General features: G+C 40.0%; 1 protein-coding gene across 1 annotated transcript in view; it reads left to right on the top strand.

Annotated features, from left to right (window-relative positions):
* ptpra (protein tyrosine phosphatase receptor type A) overlaps positions 1 to 19646 on the top strand; it is a 34211-nt gene extending 14565 nt beyond the window's left edge. Inside the window, exons 5-22 of the mRNA XM_042502343.2 lie at positions 4603 to 4702; positions 4898 to 4971; positions 5441 to 5577; positions 7331 to 7421; positions 7701 to 7777; positions 7877 to 7913; positions 8035 to 8132; positions 9186 to 9305; positions 9528 to 9694; positions 9792 to 9927; positions 10040 to 10189; positions 11606 to 11699; positions 11833 to 11909; positions 12080 to 12214; positions 12937 to 13062; positions 13901 to 14052; positions 14424 to 14559; positions 15966 to 19646. Coding sequence (XP_042358277.2) covers positions 4603 to 4702; positions 4898 to 4971; positions 5441 to 5577; positions 7331 to 7421; positions 7701 to 7777; positions 7877 to 7913; positions 8035 to 8132; positions 9186 to 9305; positions 9528 to 9694; positions 9792 to 9927; positions 10040 to 10189; positions 11606 to 11699; positions 11833 to 11909; positions 12080 to 12214; positions 12937 to 13062; positions 13901 to 14052; positions 14424 to 14559; positions 15966 to 16040 — 1982 coding nt within the window. The 3' untranslated portion in view covers positions 16041 to 19646. The remainder of the gene's footprint in view (positions 1 to 4602; positions 4703 to 4897; positions 4972 to 5440; positions 5578 to 7330; positions 7422 to 7700; positions 7778 to 7876; positions 7914 to 8034; positions 8133 to 9185; positions 9306 to 9527; positions 9695 to 9791; positions 9928 to 10039; positions 10190 to 11605; positions 11700 to 11832; positions 11910 to 12079; positions 12215 to 12936; positions 13063 to 13900; positions 14053 to 14423; positions 14560 to 15965) is intronic.
* The last annotated feature ends 1005 nt before the right edge of the window (positions 19647 to 20651 follow it).

Raw genomic sequence — 20651 nt, 5'->3', positions numbered from 1 at the left:
TGAGCAATGTGTTTCTCATTCTCTCGCTGCGTTCCCTTCATGTATGTTGGCTAAAATTATGTTTAAAAAACGCCGGGCAAGAAGGGCAAGACAAAAGTGATTATGGGTCCTTGAAACATCATGGCAATGTTTTGAAGTTTTGTCCATGAAAATGTGTGAGAACCCTGAAGTTGTTACATTCACTGCAGTTGTTAGGAGCCATTCAGAGAAATGATGAAGGCACCATTCAGATCTTGTGTACTGTGCCCAGGTATTTGTGGATTGTGCCTTTGCTGCTTACAGTCTTGAGCTGTTTGGTAATCATATCATGTTTCGAAGCTTACGGTTGGGCTGGTGTGAGAACTATTAAACTAAACTAAAACCAGTTTGATATTAAGCCAGACACTGGACCAGAGTGGTCTACCGAATTTGGCCAGGTATTGCACTTGACTAGCTATTAGTTGTACGTTTGAGATCAGAACTGAGACATAACCGCTTAAGCGTTGGTCATTTAGCTTACTAGAAAATTTCATGCTGATCTAGCTCCAGCCAGCTGCCAAATCTTTTAGGTTTTTTTGTGGTGTATTAAGGCGGGGTAGTGTAATTAATTATTTCAACTTTGTGAATCAGCTGGTCCTCATCCACGCTTTCAAAGCTAGCAACGGATATAAACAGAAACATCACGTCCGACGAATGTTCAGCCCAACGTGGCACTTTTAGCCTGTTAACACACATCTTTTGTTGACTTCAAATCCATAATACTGAATATTAATACAGTATTGGGGTTTTTTTTTAGACTAAATGCCATGTCCCCTGTTTTTACCCAAAAAAATCATGCGGCAATTGGAAGATTTGGAAATGGGAACAATCGTCCAACCCTAGTTGCGTCCATTTGATTTTATTTGTGGCAAAACTGCAGTTGCTGCTGAAAAGAAAGAAATGGACGTGGGAAATGTTCTCTAGTGGCTTTTTACAGCTCTGTCAGGGAGATTTCTCCTGCTTTGCAGACAGTAAAGATGGCCGGGTGGTTTTAAGTGTGCTGATTTGTCCCTTGTAAATTTGCCTTGATTTGTCAACACATTTTGGGTGCATTCAAGCATGCACTTTGAGAGCCACATGTTTGCAGATCATCTTAGACACATTTTAATGCTATGTGTGAACAGGACCCGAGTAAAGTAGACGTCCACAAAAGCTTCATCAGAATACAGAAACATCAAGATACAAGGTACAAGGTAGATTTAGTAGTCATTTTTTAAACATAGTTTGAAAAAAGAATGTAAACTATAAACTACTCAGTTCAAAAACTGAAATTAACACAGACCGATGTTGAACCACGAGTGTCAGTGTTTTTTTGTTTGCTCCATCTAGCTGTGTGTTATTCATGCAGGCTGTCAAAGCAGAAGCAACAGCTAGAAAGAGCGAGCAAGTGGGCTTTCTGGTCAAGAGTCGACCTTTAATATTTTAGATAGTTGGACACTTTTCTGCTTTTAGACTCCATTGTAGCAGCGCTGGAAATATCCTGACGTGACATACTTGAATTTGACCAGTCATCCACAAGATGCAGGGTACCACCAAACCAGACGCTGCCAAAAGCTGTTATTTTAATGTGAAAACAAACAGTGCTGAGGGAGGATTTCAATGTATCATCATCATTTTGTGAAAGGCTGCTTATAGGTTTTCACATTATTTCAATCATTAAAAACCAAAGAAAATACTTGAAATTTCATGTGTTATTCAGCTTCATTTTAAGTCTGTATACTGATCATCTTAGTAATATCCTTGTGAGTGAAACATGACCCACTCTCTTTTCTTTTACATTAATTATTCATATAACATAATTATAGAGAAAAACACAAATCACCATAGAATGTCACTGATTGATTCGGAGAGTTGTTTTTTATCATTGAGTATAATAACAGCAGGCAGGTTCTGAATGATCCTGACGTAGGTTAGACGAGATTTAAAAGTGCAACATTTCTTAGGGAATTTATCAGAGGACTTCAGGGAAAGCTGCAGAAGTTCAGTTCACTCTTGGTCAACATAAATACAACAGATGTGCCTGCGCTGCTAATATGGTATGTCCATTATATAACACAATCACACAGGGTTTCGTAGGTGTTACGTAATTGCTCTATTGTCTCCCTCTGGCTGTGTGTGGACCTAGTGTGGAGAGCTGTGAGTAGTTCTAGATGGCATTAGATCCGTCAAGTCTGTGTCAGTTCCACATGATACCCGCAGCCTGTTGTGCTCCTGCTCTGTTCAATGTACACATTGTCCAAGGGAGAACACTGAAAAGTCCTGGGAATTGTGCCTGAAAATGCAACATAACTGGGCAGCGTTCCAAACTACTCCTGTCCCGCCCCCCAAAAAAGTGCATATGGAGCATGAAGTCAAATGACGCATTCTTTGGCCGCTTATTTTGTCTGTAACGTTAAGAGCTTTCTTGAATTTTGAGTCGGTCCATGGAACAGCTGATTTTGTCATTGCTTTGTCACCACCACGGCGCAGTTTTCTAGACAAATCTCTTCTTTTGTTGCGGCCTCGTGTGTCTTACACGCCAGTCATCAGCGCACAAATGGCAGCCAGTTTTTTGTACAACCAACTCCTGTTATTGTCCAGGCAAATCTCATGTCTTTTGTTGTCAGCTGCGGCAGTGAAAGGTCACCAGGAAGACTATAGGCTTGCCTTCAACTCATATGCATGATGGAAACAAATTGGTCAGCTATTGTAATCTACAGGAGGCATCACAAAGAATAGATCACTTGGTCCATGTAATGTCTAATTTGTAGTGTTAAGCCTTGTGACCGCAGTGCTTTTTAACCCGTCGGTACCATCACATGCTCTCTGATTTATGAAAGAAAACATTTAATATTTACACTCTGAATAATTCATACAGAATTCACAGTAAACATCCTAAATTTTTCAGTATTTTGTAACATCATATCATCTTGGGTATAACCAGTTTTAAAAGCAGAGGGTCGACCCTCAGTTAAACAGTGATTTATTTGCTCTCTCCAAAGGACAGCCTGTTGCACTCTCCACATCTCCATTTGTGAATTTTTTTCTTTTTCTTTTCTTTGGAAAGCCAATGAAATATTAACATGGACAACCATTATAGAGAGGAAAGATGCAGGATGGTGTTGAAAGAGGTCACTTTACGGCCAAGGCTTTTTTTTTTTTTACCCACATTCTGACATGTTAACAAGCCGAAAGTCTGTCAGCTAAATGAAAACTGTGTTTTTTGGGGACTTTTAAATGAGTATTTCACCCACAAAATGATTATTTGTATATCAGTTACGGACCCAGTGTTACACTGAATATGTAAAAGAAAACTATTTTTCTCATATGCCTCCATGATGAAAATGAGTCATAGGGGTCTGTGTTTAACAACTGCAAAACTATAACAAAACATCAATTCCCAACTTGTGCAGTATAATCCAAATCACATTGATCTATGCATATGCTCAGTACTTCCCAAATACCTGCATTTCACTAAAAAAAAATGTAAAACACTTCCACACACAAGTGGCACACATGAGTGAGCATGTTTGTTTAAAGATTAAGGTTTTAGTGAAAATGCATGTGTCTAGAAAATACTTAGCATACGACTGAATAAATAAGACTTTGATCATACTGCACAAGTTGTGTGAGAGTTTAACTGCTGTTTTGACACAGACTCATATTACTTTAATTCTTCAAGAACATTAACCTTTTTTGAAATCTTTGTTTTGAGGCATGTGAGAAAAACAAAGTTTTCCCTTTTTTTGAGTGATACCTTTTTTTTTGGAATATTTTTAAACAGCCACTAGGTATATATTCATTTGTAGCTGAAATAGATCAGTTGATTAGTGGATCCACACAATAATGCCATTTTTCCATACGCGTGTGCTGGCTTGGCTTTACTTGGTTTGGTGTCAGCTCAGCGTGGCAGGGATTTGCATTACCACAGGAGAACGTTGTTGAAGGTGTGTCTTTTGGTTCATTTCGGGCTCGGCGTGGCACGTTTAAACCGGCAAAGGAAACACAAATCCGTGTGGCAAGATTTGACTCAGCGTTGCCAAAAGTGCCAGCGGATAACTCTGACAAGTAACATACGTAAAGCAGTCTCATGTATGCACATTAATGTACAGCTACGACAGGTAACCGGTTAGCTTAGCTCAAGTTACTGAGTGAAAGCAGGGGGAAACTGCTCGCCTCAATCTGCCAGAATATAATAAAAATCCACCTAACAATTCCTTTAAAGCTCATTAATAAAAAGGTTATACTTTTTTCTGTGTTTTGTTTTTTTTTTGGATGGTTATACGGTGGACTCTTTCTCAGCTGTGTGCAGTGACACCTGCAGGGGTTTCTGTCACTTTTGGTCAAATCACTCTTTTATGTGGTTTGGGTGTTTTTTGTGTAATTTCTTAATAAAATGCGTCACATTAGTAATCTAATAAATCATCCACATTAAAATGTAACACCCCGAGCTTGGAATGGTGTAATAGGAGAGTAATTAGTAATGCTGATGGAATTTGGCATCAGTGTAAAACTAAAACACTGACTCACCTCAACTATTGTGACACTTTTTTTTTTTTGGCACAGTACAAACCGTTAATTCTCCCCTCTCTCTCTCTGCTGTAGACAACGACCCGTCTGATGACATGCCAATCATAGCCATCATGGTGGCGCTGTCCTCCCTGCTAGTCATTATCTTCATCATCATCATCCTCTACATGCTCAGGTTGGTGAAGTGCAGTTGATTTTGCACACTAGCTGGAGACCTGTGCTGAAGGCCTAAGGTGTTCCAGTTACCATGGCAATGACTGATTGGCATTCAGCTGTGAGACTACAGCGATGTGTTTATTTGTGTGTGTGTGTGTGTGAGAGGGACTGTGTGTGTGTATTAATATCCACTTTGCTCTGTGTTGACTGACAGGTTTAAGAAGTACAAACAGGCAGGGAGCCATTCAAACTCCTTCAGACTGAACAATGGCCGATCTGATGATACAGGTAAAACACTCACACATGTGCTAGTGTTTGAGTGTGCTTTGTATGTGTCTGCCGATGTGACTGTTCACACACTGAGCACTAATTTATTTGTTTTGGGTCATATCAGTAAATATACACAGGCGGCTTGATCAAACTTGTTACCCTGAGTTGTTTCTGATAAGACTTGATTGATCTTGTGCCCCAAACCGATAACACTTCACTGGTTGACTGTTGGCAGAAGGCTTTTGTTCACTGTGATTACCTAACACACAAGGGCTGCAGTTTCCCTCACACGTCACAGTGTTGAGTCACACTGCCCTCTGGTGGCCATCTTTGAAGAGATAACCTGATGAAGTCAGTGATGTCAGACAGTTCAGCTCTTTATTTTCTTCCTCCTTTCTCTCATGTCTTTATCTCCACCTGTTTCACCCGCCCATTCCTTCCCTCCTCTCCTCACCCCTTCCTCCTCCCTTCCTGCTTGCCGGCGCAGAACTTCAGAGTGTCCCGCTATTGGCCCGTTCGCCCAGCACAAACAGGAAGTACCCGCCCCTTCCCGTCGACAAACTTGAGGAAGAAATGAACCGTCGCATGGCTGATGACAACAAGCTCTTCAGGGAGGAGTTTAATGTATGTCACACACACACACACACACACACACACACACACACACACACACACACACACACACACACACACACACACTGTGATAAAACACTGAGCCTGATGTTCACCTTTAACCCACATCCCTGTAGCCTGATCAAGTCCTGATCGAGTCCCAACCAGAAGAACTTGTAGCACAGAGGGTTTTTCAGTCCCCAGGTGGTAGTGTTGTAGTACTCGAGATTGGTCATGGTCCTGAGACCGGTTTCGAGACCACTTTTAGAGGGTCTCGGTCTTGTCTCAGAATCAAACGCATCTTGACTCAGATTTGTCTCGGCCTCGGACAAAGCGGACTCTGGATTTTTTTTTTTTTTTTTAAGATTATTTTTGGGGCTTTTATTGCCTTTAATTGATGGGACAGCGTGAGCGTTAAAAGGGGTAGAGAGAGAGGGGGAGACATACAGCAAAGGGCCGAGGCAGGACTCGAACCTGCGGCCGCTGCGGCAAGGACCCAGCCTCCGCACATGGGGCACCGCTCTATCCACTAAGCCACCAGGTGCCCCGGACTCCGGATTTTAAATCGGAACCAGTCGAGACCACCACAGAAATATCTGTAACATACTTGCTGTGATTGGATGTAGGTTAGTATGGTCTTGACTACAATGCTACCAGGTGGGTAAGTTCAAAGATTATGGAGAAGCTTGACTCAGATGAAATAAGCTGAAGAATAATTGGATTTAAATTATTTATCCACAAATGTTCTGTTTTGACAGAAAATAACCATCCAAGAATTTATGTGATGTTAATCTTTAATACATTTACTGTCACAAACACCAGTGAGCTACCCGCTACAGTAGACTAAACAAACAGGACATACCTCCCACCAACCTGAGACAGATATAACATCATAAAGCCACGTGCTGCGATAGAGACAGCATGGGAACTAGTTAGCAAACTTGTAGAGAAATTGAAATAGTTAGCTAAAAGTAATGGATGAATGGTGATAATTTTTTGCTTAAAGACAGTAAAGATTTTAACCTCTTCAGCTTCCCCTCTCCCTACTATAGACCAATTTTTTTCTATTTTAGGGGGGTACAGGGTATCTTTTGTGATAGATTGCGGGTCAGCAGTATATGCCACATTGAGGTGGGGTACATCATCTAAAAAATGCAAACCTGACTAAAATTTTGAGATGCAGATCAGCACAAGATTTTCTCGTCATGTCACATGAATACAGTTGGTCCACGTGAGTTTCAGCTTTCCTAGTCATACCCAAACATTTGGAGAGTTATTTAACCTCCTCCAGACAAGATAGTGTACCATGGGTGGTTCCAGAGGACTCCTTAGATCTTCTACTTTCATATGACACCGATGTCATCTAGCTTTAAAAGTCAGCCGGTTATAACTCATGAAGAACAGTTATGTTGGCCGATGATGCCTGCTTCCCAGCAGAGTGGAAGAGGTTAAATAATTGGCCAAAAGTAATGGAAAATGTCTAAATATATTGCCAAACCTATTGAGGAAATGCTTTATACATTATCATATTTAAATATTCACATAATTGACTTCTAAGATGTTTTCAGACATGTTTAAGATGTCACTGCATTTATCAGATAAGTAGCCTCCTGCTGCTGCAAATGCACACAAAAATGCATGAGGGATGGTCTGTATGAGCAGACAGGAAATGATGTGCAGGGTCACACAGAGAGATTTGAAACTGATACACAGCCGCCTGCTCCTCCACCCTGTTATCTAAATGCTTTTTTTTTTTTACGTTTAGGCACTGCCAGTCTGTCCCATCCAGGCATCATGCGACGCTGCTTCCAAGGAAGAGAATAAAGAAAAGAACAGATACGTCAACATCCTGCCATGTGAGCGACAACAGACCCCCCCCCCGACACTGTGATACAGACTGACATTAATAAAGCAGCACTCAGTGGAGTTCTTATCTGCTGATTTAAGCTTTTAGAAACATTTATCAGTACAACAGTAGTAAATATCAGACAGCTGACAATCAACAAAAGTTTACAAAGTGATTTACTGACTTGAATTTAAGTGGAAAGGATGGAAATTGTACTGTGCATTATGTTATTAACATTCTTTTTTTTTCTCATGTTCTCTCTCTGTTTGTTTCCTGCCTCCTCCCTTAGATGATCACTCCAGGGTGCATCTCTCGTCACTGGAGGGAGTCCCAGACTCTGACTTCATCAATGCCTCCTTTATAAATGTTTGTATAAGTGCAGCATTTTTCCACAAAAGAGACAGTTCTGCTAAAACAAAAAAAAATTGCATCCTAACATCTCTTCTCCACCTCTTTCTCTCACAGGGTTACCAAGAGAAGAATAAGTTTATTGCAGCTCAAGGTAAGATTTGTGCCTGTAATGTTTACAGAAAATCATTGCTGTACTTTCTATAACAAACACACGACACATTTTTGGCTTATTATGACTCCTCTGAGTTTCTGTATCTGTGTCCGTCTCTCAGGGCCCAAGGAGGAAACCGTAAATGACTTCTGGCGGATGATCTGGGAGCAGAACACAGCCACCATTGTCATGGTGACCAATCTGAAGGAGAGAAAAGAGGTAGGAGAGTGGAAGGGATAATGATGCACGTGTTTTCTTACAACAGCTTTAAAATGAGTAGGGTGATACAACAGGTATGCTGAGTGTATCACAGCTTCTTCCCTGTGGGATTTATAAAATGACTATATTGTGAGTATAAATTGTCACTTCATTTTCTTTAAGCCACTGCTATTTGGTTCTCTCACTCTCTCCCTCTCACAGACACAAGACTCACAAACATGATTTGTCTCACACACACACACACACGCACATACACAGACATCGACTCCTGGGTGAGAGTGTGAGCGGGTGAGGCGTATGTTTTAATATCAACAGGGTGACCACAGAGCACCAAGTGAAACTTGCAGATATTATTAATATATAAATTGGAGAGATGTCCGTTTGTTTCCAGCTCACAGGGAATAAATCCTCCTGTTTAATAGTGCGGCAACAAGTTGCTATCTGTGAACATTTAAGTTCACGGCAAAAACATAAATAAAGTAGCTACAAGAGTAGCTACTGTAGTGTAAAAGTAGTTTATTTAGTAGTTTAGTATTTAAGTAGTCTAATGTAATTAAGAGAAGATTTCAAAGTATAAATATTAATACCATGTATTGTTATTACCTAAAAATACTGTGATATTATTTATAGGCTTTAACGCACAGCCCTAGCTCTCTGACACATTTGTGTAGAAACATGCACCCTCAGTTGAGATGTAAAAAGAGCAAAAGCACAAGGGGGCAGAATCCCTTTCCTTGTAGTTTATTGGTTTTATGTTTAACATGCCTATTTGCAAAGTTAATTTTTTATCTGTAAAGTTGGTTAAGTTTCACTTTTTAAACCCCTGTGCACATCCTTAAGTGAGGGCAATCATCACCAGTCTTCAAATCACAAGTTCACTCTGATCTCTCTTTAACTACGCTGATTCTGTTATTGACGCAGTTAATTTTGGCTGTTGCTAATTTGAATATCCTCATGTGTATTCTCACCCTTTTTTTTCCCAAAACTGAAATAAACTGAGGCAGTTATTCCACATAGCTTTGCTTCAATGTTAAATCACTCTGTGTGTTTCAGTGCAAGTGTGCCCAGTACTGGCCGGACCAGGGCTGTTGGACATACGGGAACATCCGAGTGTCTGTAGAAGACACAATGGTTCTGGTGGACTACACCATCCGCAAGTTCTGCATCCAACAGGTAATATCCCATCAATGTGGGTACCAGGATACGATTGTTTTATTCATTGTTTACCCTCCACACAGACATGAGAAACACTGGTGTAGTGTGTACTTACAAAGGTCCTTTAAATAATATCAGCGTGCACTCTGCTGACTAAAAAATAAGTATGTCTAGTTTAAGTTACAGAAATGAAAGATGGCACTCATTGTGGGTCCATGACCTGGCTTGTTTGTGTCTCAGGTGGGCGATGTTTCAGGGAAGAAGCCTCAGAGGCTCGTCACCCAGTTCCACTTCACCAGCTGGCCAGACTTTGGGGTGCCCTTCACCCCTATTGGCATGCTCAAGTTTCTCAAGAAAGTCAAGAATTGTAACCCTCAGTTTGCCGGGGCCATCGTGGTCCATTGTAGGTGAGTGCTTAAAGCTTACACCTTTACTTGTGCTTATTTTGTTGTATGTCTTTATTTGCAAGCCACACTCACAACATGCCATATATCTGTCTGTCAGCGCGGGCGTGGGGAGAACAGGTACCTTCATTGTGATCGATGCCATGTTGGACATGATGATCGCTGAGCGGAAGGTGGATGTGTTTGGCTTCGTCACCAGGATCAGAGCCCAACGCTGTCAGATGGTCCAGACTGATGTAAGTCCAGTGTTAACACACATGAATGCAGTCTTTCCCATGATGCAGTGTTTGTACTGCAATGTTTTTTAAACTTCCACTCCCTCTTCACCGTCTTCTCTCCATCCCACAGATGCAGTACGTGTTCATCTTCCAGGCGTTGTTGGAGCACTACCTGTACGGAGACACAGAGCTGGAGGTCACTTCTCTGGAGTCGCACCTGGCCAAACTCTATGCCCCCTCACCTGGAGCTGGCTGCAGTGGGCTGGAGGCTGAATTCAAGGTCTGTTTTAATGAAGTGATTGATTTTAATGAAGGCTTTTTTGATACAAATATATACATATGTCTGACAACCTTCACATCTAAAGACAATTTGAGTTTTAAGTCACAGAATATAAGACTCAGGGTCATATTTATGTATTGTTTTATTCCACCAACCTGCCCAGGGACTGCAGGTGGAAAATAGCAGCTCTGCTAGAAGCTGGCACAATGCATCTCTCCTTGTTTTATATGAGGTAAATGTTTTATTATGCACTGTCCCTGTCTAAATAAAATTACATTACTATTTACAAGACTGCAACTAGATTCCTTCTAATATTATTTTCTATCAGGCTCCTGTTTGAAAATAATACACCCAACTGACATATATCAATTTCTTACGTGTCAGCAAAAATACAAAAGCGAGATAAAAAGGTGTCGTATGTTGAGAGTAAACTCATCCATTCAGCACCAGTGTAATCCATAAAGATAAACAATGTGCACTCAAACTTTGCATTTTGTATTTTGTTACTCAATAGCTGCACTATTGAGAATGAGAGGCGAATTATTTAGAACATTAAGATTTCTCACTAAAAGAAATGCTGGTTAATGGATAAAATACACATAGAATTAAACACAGGCTCTTGTTGACTCCACAACCAGTTTCTCCTTTTTTTCTCACAATAGAAGAGAACGGAGACTTGTTAGTGTTCTTGCACCTCCTCAGCGTCTCCTCCGTGCTTACTGTCCGCCCAGTTTGCTACTTCCTGTGTAGTGCTAGCTGAGAGAGCTCACGTGTTGGTTGTTGGCAATGTTTATGTCATTGACCTTCACTATTTGCATAGCCAAGTCTAGTGTTGTCAAAAATATCAAAATATCAGTGCTGATTCTGAACATGTGAAACGGTTTCAATACCCTTTTTTTGTTTCAGTATCGATACAAAGGTACTATTTGCTCTTTTACGTCCCCTTATTGTTAATGATTACTTAAGTCATTCTGCTGCTCTCTGCTTGTTACCAAGACAGAGAAGTGGTCGCTGTCATGTTATCTACCACTGTTATGTGTATCATAAAATGATTTTGAAAATCAATCATTTTCACAGTATTGTATCAAAGTTAAGAATTCCAATATTGTGACAACACTAGCTGTTACAAACAACATATTATAATATTAAACATGTTTAATTTTGTCGGAACATCAAGACGAGAAAAAGGCAGACTTAAAACAGCCCAGACTGATTATTATGGCCAACTTACACCTAACAATCGCGATCACAGGAGAGCCCCACGACTCTGACAGAACCCACGTGAAATGTGTCTATGACAGGGAAATAAGATAATAATAACAGGGCATAAGATGAAAACAGTTGGTGTCTGACGTTCACCTGGCGTGTTTTAACATCAAATGTCCTTAGACTTAAGTTGTGATCTCTTCTTTCCAGAAACTGACATCCATCAAGATTCAAAATGACAAGATGAGAACAGGCAACCTGCCCGCCAACATGAAGAAGAACAGAGTCCTACAGATCATTCCATGTGAGTGATTATAGGCGTGAGCGGTATCACTAACGCAATGATGCTCACAATAAAGTTACAGATGTATAGTGTTTGTGTCAGCTCTTAAAGCTTTTCATCAATCGCGGTTAAAGTGTCTCCTTGCTTCTAACAGATGAGTTCAACAGAGTGATCATTCCAGTCAAACGGGGAGAGGAGAACACCGACTACGTCAATGCCTCTTTTATTGACGTGAGTATAAAAGGATACGAATGGATCATTCCATTTCATTAATGCAAGCAATTGATCGAGTGTTTTAAGTCTGCCTTTCGCCCTCCTGCCATTTAATTTTTGTATCCTCCATTCATCCCTCCTTTCCGCGTGGACATCACTTCCTGTCTTTTTCCTCCATCTGGTCACAGGGCTACCGTCAGAAGGACTCCTACATGGCGAGCCAGGGCCCCCTGCAGCACACCATAGAGGACTTCTGGAGGATGATCTGGGAGTGGAGAAGCTGCTCCATCGTGATGCTCACAGAGCTGGAGGAGAGAGGGCAGGTGTGTGTGGATGTGTATATGTGTGTGGATACAAACACTAGTATTAAATATCAGGTCAATTCCTGACTAAAATAGAATATTGATATTAGATTATTTACTCAATGCTAACTTGACGCCACCAGTCTGGTACTAATATGAGCAAAATGACTCGATCTTTACTGGTTTTCCAGGATTTTTTTATGCCAAATCTTTAATAAAATGTGATACAAATTGTTATTGGTCAAATTATCCAAATGGTTTAATGCTAAAACAAAGAGTCATACTAGGAAATCAACTTCAACAATCAGAACCAGAAGTTTAAAATCCAGTTATTTTAGTTTATGTCAGATTTGTTAGTTCTTGTCAGTTCTTTTCTTTGCTTATGAAATTCGTAATTCATGTAACTGGAATTTGTTCATTCTTTTATCATTTTTACTGTTTGGACATCTGGAAAATTGTAGAACCACTATGCAGAGATTTAGGTGGCTTTAATATTTTATATTTTCTTGAAATGTTCAGAATTGTATTACACCATGCACATGGGTTATGTCCTTGCCGCAGCGGCCGCAGGTTCGAGTCCGACCTCAGTTCTTTGCTGCATGTCTTCCCCCCTCCCTCCCCCTTTCACCCTTGTCTGTCCTATCTAATAAAGCTGAAAAAGCCTAAAAAAACCTCAAAAAAAGAAGAACGTAGTATGTGGTTGAGTGTGGTAATATGACCATCTTTATTTTTGTGTCCTACAGGAAAAATGTGCTCAGTATTGGCCCAGCGATGGGTTGGTGGTCTATGGTGACATTTCCATTGAGATTAAAAGGGAGGAGGAGAGTGAGAGCTACACAGTGCGTGACCTCCTGGTCACAAACAACAGGGTAAGGAACGAAATCATTGAAATAAGGAGATGCTCCAAATGAAAACACGCTGCAGAGTCTGAAGGCCATTGCACACCAAGACTGTTTTTCATCCAGTGTTGTTGCACATTAAAAAATACGATCTCTCATGTCAGTAATGTGTACACACTGACTCCAAAACTTTTCATCAGTTATAACATTTCCAGAATAGGTTAGATTTTCTAATTTTACGAAATCCATCTAAAACCTGTACCAAGTTGTTTGACCAAGAAGCAGTGAAGAAAATGTGGCGTAACCAGCAGTACACATACAGCTGCAACAAGAGAGAGAAACAGGATACACAGTTTCATCACATGACACAGATACTACTTGAAGCAGGTCAGATAATATTTAGGTGGACGATGATGATGACAACGAGGAGGATGTGGACCGTTCAACAGAGTGAACAGAGAGAGGGAGGACTGCCGGCCTCTTAAGGTAGCCGGGGTGCCAAATGTTAAACATGAAAAGTCTCTTTACATTTTGTCTTATAATGCTATATTGCAATTGTAAATATGAATATATATGTGTGTGTGTGTGTGTGTGTGTGTGTGTGTGTGTGTGTGTGTATACTCAATGTGCAAGGTTTCTCTGTTTGAGTTAACAAAAAAAGTGATGACAGATGGAAAAAAATACATACAAAAATGGACTTGGTGTGCTAAGGCCCTTACAGATGTTAAAAAATTATCAATTACAAATTGTGCTTTTTGATGCCCAGATTAGCTGATGATAGTTATTTAACAACAACAGTCTTTTCAATTCTACCTGTATGACATGTCCCAATCTCGTGTCTCATTTTTGCCCTTTGCAATCTGTCCAGGAGAACAAGGCGCGAGCAGTGCGTCAGTTCCATTTCCATGGCTGGCCAGAGGTGGGCATCCCGACTGACGGGAAAGGCATGATCAACATAATTGCTGCAGTGCAGAAGCAGCAGCAGCAGTCTGGCAACCACCCCATTACTGTGCACTGCAGGTAAAACACATGCAGCCTTCCTTACTCAGTATGTCGCTGTTTCAGCCTCTGTGTCCCTGTCCAAGAAAATACATGACATAAAATACTTGACATTAAGATAATTATATTGATTTTTTTGTAGCATGTGGAAATGCTTCTGGTAATCCAGCGTGCTATTGTGTGTCTGGGAAATTGTTGCAGCTTGTAAATCACAGGAAAAAACAACTTGGAAGAATTGTTCTCTTCTTCCTTGTGACATTTTAACTGCCCTCAGAAATGTTGCTAAGTTCTCTCACAACAAAGCCTTGTGTGCGTATGTTATTTCTGCATATGCTCACTGCAGCGTGCATAGTGAGGTTTACTTTGTTGCCTATGTGTGTGTGTGTGTACAGTGCTGGCGCTGGCCGGACGGGGACTTTCTGTGCGTTGAGCACAGTCCTGGAGAGGGTGAAGGCAGAGGGCATCCTGGATGTCTTTCAGACAGTCAAGAGCCTCAGACTGCAGAGACCACACATGGTGCAGACACTGGTGAGGAGCCGGTTGAACCTTACTTACCTTATATAACCTTATGTAAAATTATGTCTGAGTATTTCTTTTCCATAGGGCCTAATTAGCAAGCAACTAGTCTCTGAAAAGAACATGCTGAAAAAGTTAAACTTTTTCTCTCCTGACATCAAAAGCCAAAAGCTTGAATTATTATGTCTGCAGAAGATTAATCTCCACCACCATTAGTGAATTTGTCAGCACAGGGTGTCTCAACGACGTGTAGTCGGATTTGGCTCTATCCAAGGAAGGAACTGATGAGAATTTGGTAGCAGTTTGATTTATGTCCTAAAACTGTCATTAACTTTGGAACCAAGAGATCTTGACATTTTCTCCCAAAGCCTCAGAGTATGTTTGCAGGGTTAAAGGAATAGTTCAACATGAGAGAAACACTCTTGCCAATTGCTGGGTAAGAGGATAGATATCACTCTCCTGACTTCCACAGTACATTCATAACTGGAGCCAACAGCCAGTTAGCGTAGTTTAGCATAAAGACTGGAGACAGGGAAACAGCCAGCCTGGCTCTAATTAATACTTTTTTTCTCATTTGTTTTTATCCTATACTAAAACCAAAGTGTTAAAAAAAAACCCTTAAGGTATGTTATGTACTGGACTACTTCTTGGCCGAGACCAGTTGCTAGGCAACAAGCAGAGGTTACTGGTCCCAGATACATAATAGTCTGACATGTAACCCACCCAAACGAGATATAACATGTTGTTTAGTGAGTTTTAGAGGTGCTGGTAGGTGGATAGGTGCAGAGGGCAGATTTGGTACTTCGACCGAAATAACCCAATGCCAAGTAGTGTCAAAACTTGTCCGGTAAAACTACACCTGCATTCGATCCTTTTTGTTCTCACATTTAGAAGAAATAACTCTGTGTACTTTTGTTAGCAGCCAATCACTGAGACGTCTGATTGGCCCACTGCCACAGCAGCTACGACACATACAGTCTGGTGTGATGAATTGGAGTGCTGTATATTTTACAGAGGGTGCTCTGCCCCAAAATGTTTTTGGCATTTTACACAACTGAATGTTTTCATTCACATGATGAGTAATGTGTTAAATTTGGGGAAAAAGGTATCAAATGTTGTACTCTATTGGTACCTGTATCACTTTAAGGGTCCAGGTATAGAAATTCTTTCCAGCCCTAGAGAGGTGGGGGTTTTTTTCCAAGTTAGTATATATTCTCATGTGTTTGACTTGCAGATGCAAAACAAGGTTGTTTTTTTTTTTTTAACTTTCATAATGCGCCAGCCCTCAAACTACAGTTTTGAGATTGTATTGCTGTTTGTAGTGTGTAAACCTTATTACAAGCGATCTGTGACTCAAGTGATTGAAATGTGACAGATTTACAAACTTACAACTGACATAACTTCCTCCCTTTCTTCAGGAGCAGTACGAGTTCTGCTACAAAGTGGTCCAGGAGTACATCGATGCCTTTTCTGACTACGCCAACTTCAAGTAGGGACCTGTCATGGATGGATGGATGTCTGCATACACTTCATATAAGCATATGCACGCACCAGAAAACACACACACATACATTGCCATGCAGAAAGCTGCATATTCCCATCTGATGGATTTTTAAAAGACTCATCACAACTTGATCTGTGGATGGGATGAACTGCCTGCAGAAAAAGGGAACAGGAGCCCCGGAGGACAGCGCAGCGCAGTCGGACAGAGAAAATAACTGAGATGCCTTCTTGAATATTTTGTAATATTGGTCTTGTTAATATAGCCCTTCACCCCCATTTGCTCCCCATCTCTCCCCCCCAATATGTATATATACTTACTGTGTTGCATCTTATTACTTTGGTTTCAGACACAGTTTTGAGTTTGGCTGCATTTTTGGGTGGCACCTGTAATGTATTTTATTGGTATATATATAAATATATAAATATATATGAATATAAATCTAATGCTTTGGAGGCTAACGTCAAAAATCCAGAGTCAAAGTATTGATGTTTGGATTTTTTTTTTTTTTTTACTTTTTAGGGACAGAGACTTAAAACATTTTTTGGCTTGGCCAGAGCCGTGCTGTAGCAACATATGTTGTAGCAGAACGCTGAACATTTACAGACCAATTCTTTTCACACCTACACATTCATACAACACACACACAGCCGAGCCAGTCCTCACACAGATTTAGTTCAATCTATTGAGCCACTTACAATTTCTCCTGTTAAAGTTTCAGGGGTTCAAAGGTCACACATGATTATATAGCTAAAAATCTCTGTGATGTAGCTCATCGACTCAGGTTGACAAACACACACACTAAATACCAGGAGCCATTCTTTTTTTTTTTTAGCATGTGTGTGTGTGTTTGTTTGAACTGGAGCTTAAGCTGGCAGAGAAGACACAAGTACGTTTCAGTGTCTTCTGTCTGCCGAGTGCCAAAGTCCTTCACTCACTTGGTTACGCAGCTCTGGAGTCTGAGACCATGTTTAGACATTCAGTACACGAAAGTTATTTCACTGTTCAAGGATCAGTAACCAACACACTGCTGCACTATAACAGGAAATTGAGAAAGAAATACACATTTTTTTTACAGCATAAAGCAAAGAAATGTGAGAAGACTTGGTCAAGCTTTCATGTTGAATCTAAAATTACTTTTTATTTTGAGGTCTGTTACAGTATCTGCAGCAATGTTGAACATGTTGGCAAGCCAAATCACAATCACAAGTAACTCCCATTACTGTATCAAAGAAATCAGCAAATGTTATATACCCAGCATATTTCTTTTTCTTGTTTACAGACGCACGTCAGTATTTCTAGTTGATTGTATTGAACATTTCTTTTCCGTAAGGGTGTCCTTTGCCTGAATTAACCCTCATTTCAATTCTTCTATACCAGCCTCACATCATTTCGCTGTACCGTCACACTTTTAAAGAATGATTTTTTTCCCACCATGAACACTGATGCCGAAGAATGTCTCTTTTAATTCGAATGCTGTTGCTAACATGTTCCTCAAAAATGGATACATTGTTACTTAAATAGCAGAGGTGTGCCATGCCATGTTTGCTCAGATTTTTTTTTGTCCTGTGAGGACGCAAAGACTTGAATTACAGTGTTTTATTTTTTCAGATAAGGTCACAATTGAGGCCATGCCCTCAATTGTGACGAATGATGTCAGTTAACCGCAGGGCTTCAGGTCAGTCATAATGTCAACTCGGTCAGCTCAGGAAATGACTGACTCCAGGATTGTTTGAATTTACAAATTGAACACATTCAGCTTGAGTTCATGTCCGAAGCTGACTCACAGTCAAATGGTTTTACTCCCACCAGAGGAGGACTCTGATATCATGCTTCGCCCAGATTTTAACAGATTTTAATGCCATGATATTAATCTTTTAAGAATTCTCAAGCTATGTCAATCTTTTTTAATGTAGATTTTAACTGAAAACCCCTATTATTGTACATAATTTGCATCATACACTAACAATCTAAATCACCTAACAGTCCTGTGTTTTATTACATTTCTTAGCAGAAAGGAGCACAATCAGTCCTTATTTATTGATAGTGGAAAGTACATGCTGATATTTTACGAAGGGTGATTGCGTCAATGTTGATTGTTTGAATACTCATGCACTATTTGCACCAAAAGCAAAGCCCTTAAAGATACAGAACCAAATGAGAGATGAGGTCAGAAGAATGATTTGGCCTTGATATTGGAGTATAAGAAATATATTTGAACTGAAGCTCTTCAGGTCTCAAAGCTCTGGGGTAAACTCCTTATAGGGACTTAAAGTAGCAGATATTTTAAATGACCAGTCACTGAAACTGTTGGATGTTGTGCATCATCATTTCAGGTCTTCATTCGTTCCAAAGCATCACAAGTGCCCACACTATTAGTTTGGTGCCATTATGTTCTTCATGACTTTGTCACTTATTTGGTCTTATATTAACAGAGGAGGAGTTGCTATTTGTTTGGCTATTCTGTCTGTGCTTAAATTACATGGGTGTGTGTTTGGATCATGTGACTGTGTCTCACTGCAGTTTAACAGCAGAAAGCGACACTGTGCCAACCCATGAGACCCACTAGTTTGCTATTATGGTGAATTTTTAAAAAAGTGCCTCAGTGGTAGGTTTTCCAAAAAAAAAAAAACTTTACAAAATGTGGTGCAACCATCGTAAAAGCTGTCCTTTGCATTTTCCCAACTCACATGTGTTTCCTCAGCTATCACCTGCAGACAGATGACAAACCTCTTTGACAAATCAATAGGGCCAAAACTAAGACTGGGTGAGTCATCCTTCCTTTCACATTCCCTCTAGTCATGTGGTCTTTGTGCAGAACAAACTAACATTGAGGTCACTTTTTAATTTTTTTTCTTTTTGGCTATATTTCATTCCATATCACTTAAATGTGGGATCCATGACAAGTAATCAATTGTGGGTACCCAAATGTTTGGCAGAAATACGTATTTTTTTCCCCACAAGAAATGGAATTGCATCTTTTAAGCATTGTCACAAAGGGAAACCAGACAGTTGTCCCTGTTTCACATCCCTTGGAGCGCTTTAACACCCTGGAAAATTAAAATACGTCTCCATTTCTAGAGCATCGGACTTGAGGAAGACAAGAGTCCAAATTTGCTCTTCTTTTCCCCCTTTTACGTGTCCTTTATGTCTTCTGTCCACTCACAGCTGTCCACTTCCTTTTCCTCTCTTACTTTGTCCTCTGACCATTTTTTTCCCCAGTGGTCACTGCCCACTCACTTTTGTACATAATGTAAGGTTATTTATATTTCATTCCTGTCTGCTGCCTTGCTTATTATATTTTCTTCTCCCCCCTTGTTATTTTTTTTTTTTTTAAAGATGTATATTGAACTGTATCGGGACCATTTTGAAATGTATTAGAGATGTTTTGTTTTGGCCATTTTTAATTTGGTATAATTGTCTTAAGCAAATCCTATTTTTTAATTTGCCAATGTTTGTTTCTAGTGTTTTGTTATTCAACATTTGAATATATGTATATATAATTATATATATGATAAAATTATATATAATTATATAATGCCAAATGGCCTTTCTAAGCAAGATACTGTTCAAACCTAATAAAGTGCTTGAGATTTTAGCTTTTTTCTGGATGTATTTTGTCTTTTAATAAAACGTTAAACACAGAGGTGCGGTTATGTCACGTGTCAGACAAGTCAGATGTTTTCGTGCATTGTCGTTGCTCCTATCAAGTCAGGACAACCTGATGCTCATTACAGCTCACCTCTCAATGAAGACTAATGGTACAGTGGTGCAAAATAATTGCAGATCATTCATGAAGTCAATAGATCAGGCAGTCCTCCAGAGTGTTGCTCTTGAAGGCTTTTCAGTCAGTGTGTAACCCTTCACCCCCCATCAAATATTAATGTGCTTTTTGCAGCAATGAATAAGTAATCAGGGAATCATTTAGGGCTGCTGCTGAAATGTGGACAGCTATACCTGGAGTTCATTTAAGAAAACAACACATTTGCATCGTTATTGAATTAACCTGATATAATTATCTTTGGTGGTCTGCTACATATTTATTTATAGATGGAGAGATGGAAAGATATCCAGTATAAATCCTAAACAGTGTGATTACTTAAAGGGGCACACACATTTTTTAACACAGTCTGCAATAATAAAATGAGGAAATTGATAAAAACCGAGCATTTGAGATTGAAGATGACTTTATTTGTCCCTAGGCAAATTTGACTTGGACAAAACAGCCGTCACATAAATACACATCCAAAAAGACTGGTACCCGATTCACCCCTACGACAATCGGGGGGGCATTCCCAATTCGGGGTTGGTTGGAACAGATTATCTACCCAAATAATCATCATCATATTTTGATAACCCCTCACACTCAAATAATCTTAATGTTACCGACACTGTCAGAGCCTCTCCGATCTTGAATCATAAGTATCAAACATGTTCGATATTTATGGTCGGATCTGACAAAATACTGAGCGGAAACTCGCAACAGCTAGTGAGAGCGAGGAGACCGGGAGGCATCACCTAATGGATTTTGTGTACATGTAAAGCTAAAAAACAACAAGCAAATTGTATAATTCACGCTCACTCTGTCTTCTAAGTCGTAACT

This window comes from Plectropomus leopardus, chromosome 2, assembly GCF_026936395.1.
Source record: "Plectropomus leopardus strain MGB_pleo_1.0 chromosome 2, ASM2693639v1, whole genome shotgun sequence".
NCBI classification, from domain to species: Eukaryota; Metazoa; Chordata; class Actinopteri; order Perciformes; family Serranidae; genus Plectropomus; species Plectropomus leopardus.
Note: the sequence above shows the minus strand (reverse complement) of the source record. Positions and strands in the feature narration are given on the sequence as shown.